At 47.2% G+C, this 2,667-nt stretch overlaps 1 protein-coding gene across 1 annotated transcript; it reads left to right on the forward strand.

The window, feature by feature from the left end:
- The first annotated feature begins 1,200 nt into the window (after positions 1–1,200).
- Positions 1,201–2,178, forward strand: LOC101111905 (olfactory receptor 4D10-like). The gene has a single exon (XM_004016834.5). It carries the CDS (start codon positions 1,201–1,203, stop codon positions 2,176–2,178), a length of 978 nt encoding a protein of 325 aa, XP_004016883.3.
- The last annotated feature ends 489 nt before the right edge of the window (positions 2,179–2,667 follow it).

Genomic DNA, 2,667 nt, shown 5'->3' on the forward strand with positions numbered 1-2,667 from the left:
TTTTAAAACAATTATTAAGTGAATTGTCTCATCAGTATAATCACAGTGACAAGTTACCTACGCAAAGTAATACACTGTAGTTTTAAGAAATTCTGTATAAAACGGCCTAGTCAAAGGAAACCGACCCATACACAGCAACACTGTAATCAGAAACAGGCGATGTCTCTTGTTTTAGCAAGTCAACAATATTTAGGGAATTCCCTGGTGACAGATGGTAAAGTATCTGCCTGCAATGCGGGAGACCTGGGTTCAATCCCTGGGTCAGGAAGACCCCCTGGAGGAGGGTATGGCACCCCACTCCAGTATTCTTGCCTGGGGAATCCTCATGGACAGAGGAGCCTGGTGGGCTACAGTCCATGGGGTCGCAAAGAGTCAGTCACGACTGAGTTACTAAGCACAACAGAACACTTACTAAAAACATGTTAAACTTGTAGACTATCGGTTCACCATGCCTGGAACTGTGTCTTCTCTTTTAATACAAAGATATGGTTTGAATATGAAAAATGCTTCAGACAGCTCCTGACACCAGTGGAGAATGAACTTATGATTGCCAGCGGGGAAGAAGGGCAGGAAGAGATAGTTGGGGAGTTTGCGATGGACATGTACACTCTGCTGTATTTGAAATGGATAACCAACAAAGCCCTACTGTACAGCACAGGAACTGAGTCACCTGGCGTCCTAGACGGGAGGTGCGTTTAGGGGAGAGTGGAAACGTGTGTATGTGTGGGTAAGTTCTTTTGTTGTCCACCTGAAATGACCACGATGCTGTTAACTGGCTATATGCCAATATAAAATAAAAAGCTTTTTAAAAAGCAAAAAACAAAAACATGATACAAATAAAAAAGAGAACATCTAATGAAAAATTAATTGGTGTGAAATTTAAAATGATAACAATATTTTAAAACAAAAGCATATTAAATAAAATTGGGTGTAAATTAAAAGTCCCTACTTAACACAAATGCTTTTTCTTTTCAAAAACAGTTTTATGGGAAAACAATTAACTGAATGACTTCTTATATGATAATTTGATTGAATCACCAAACGGATTGCAATCTTAAAAATTGGACAATTAGACACGTTGCAAACACTGCAGCCACCTGAGGAATACCTGAATTGCATTCACAGAAGAAAATAAAATGAATACCTGAGCACTGCCATACGAAGTAGACTTCAGAATACAGACAAAAAGAGGATGCGTCCATGGAGCTGGGAAATGGCACACGGGTGAAAGAATTTATTTTCCTCGGCCTGACCCAGAATCAAGAACTGAGCGTGGTCCTGTTTCTCTTCCTCCTTTTCGTGTACGTCACCACTCTGCTGGGAAACCTCCTCATCATGGTCACGGTGACCTGGGACTCTCGCCTTCACACCCCCATGTACTTTTTGCTCCGGAATTTATCTGTTGCCGACATCTGCTTCTCCTCCATCACAGCCCCCAAGGTCCTGGTGGACCTTCTGGCCCAGAGAAAGGTCATCTCCTTCAATGGCTGCTTCACCCAGATGTTTTTCTTTCATCTTATTGGAGGGGTGGATGTATTTTCTTTGTCACTGATGGCGCTGGATCGGTATGTGGCCATCTCCAAGCCCCTGCACTACGTGACCATCATGAGTCGGGGGCGGTGCATTGGGTTGATAGTGGCCTCCTGGGTGGGGGGCTTCATCCACTCCATCGTGCAGATCTCCCTGCTGCTCCCCCTCCCCTTCTGTGGACCCAACATCCTGGACACTTTCTACTGTGACGTCCCCCAGGTGCTCACACTCGCCTGCACAGACACCTCCTCTCTGGAGCTCCTGATGATTTCCAACAGCGGACTGCTCACCACCCTGTGGTTCATCTTCCTCCTTGTATCATACATGGTCATATTATTACTAATAAGGTCTCAGGCCGGGGAGGGCAGGGGGAAAGCCATCTCCACCTGCACCGCCCACATCACGGTGGTCACCCTTCACTTTGTGCCCTGCATCTACGTCTACGCCCGGCCCTTCTCCGCCCTCCCCATGGACAGAGCTGTCTCCATCAACCTCACTGTCATCATTCCTGTCCTGAACCCCCTGATCTACACCCTGAGGAACCAGGAGATGAAGGCAGCCATGAAAAGACTAAGGAGAAGATTCATGCTGTTTGAAAAGGGACAGTCTCCTTATAGGCAGTGGGCCAAGATGCAAGTACACAGCTGAAGTATGTGTTTAAATATTAGCTGTCATATTCACTTTCCTGCATTGGAGAAGGAAACAGCAACCCACTCCAGTGTTCTTGCCTGGAGAATCCCAGGGACGGGGGAGTCTGGTGGGCTGCCATCTGTGGAGTCACACAGAGTCGGACACGACTGAAGCGACTTAGCTGCAGCTGCAGCAGCGGCTGTCATATACTGGGGCTCAACAGAACATATACAATCCGCAATACCAGGATGCACAGATACGAAGGACCAGTGACCCAGCACATCAGTATCGAACAGGAACATCAGCAGGAATCTAGATACACAGAAGAGCATATCCCAGGAGTGCGGTTGACAGCAAGCCAGGCACAAGTGTGAACTGAAATGGAAGTGCGGGTGCCAGGAAGCAGGTGAAGGACCGCCCTGCAAGGTCCAGGCAGGGAGAAGGCCACGGGGAGCCTTGTCTCAACATAGCAGGGATCCAGCAGCTGGGCCTGGCTCAACAATACTT

This window comes from Ovis aries, chromosome 15 (genome assembly GCF_016772045.2).
Source record: "Ovis aries strain OAR_USU_Benz2616 breed Rambouillet chromosome 15, ARS-UI_Ramb_v3.0, whole genome shotgun sequence".
Lineage (NCBI taxonomy): Eukaryota > Metazoa > Chordata > Mammalia > Artiodactyla > Bovidae > Ovis > Ovis aries.

Excerpts from the sequence above, each read along its gene's own strand:
- LOC101111905 (XM_004016834.5), top strand. The coding sequence starts at position 1,201 with ATGGAGCTGGGAAATGGCACACGGGTGAAAGAATTTATTTTCCTCGGC.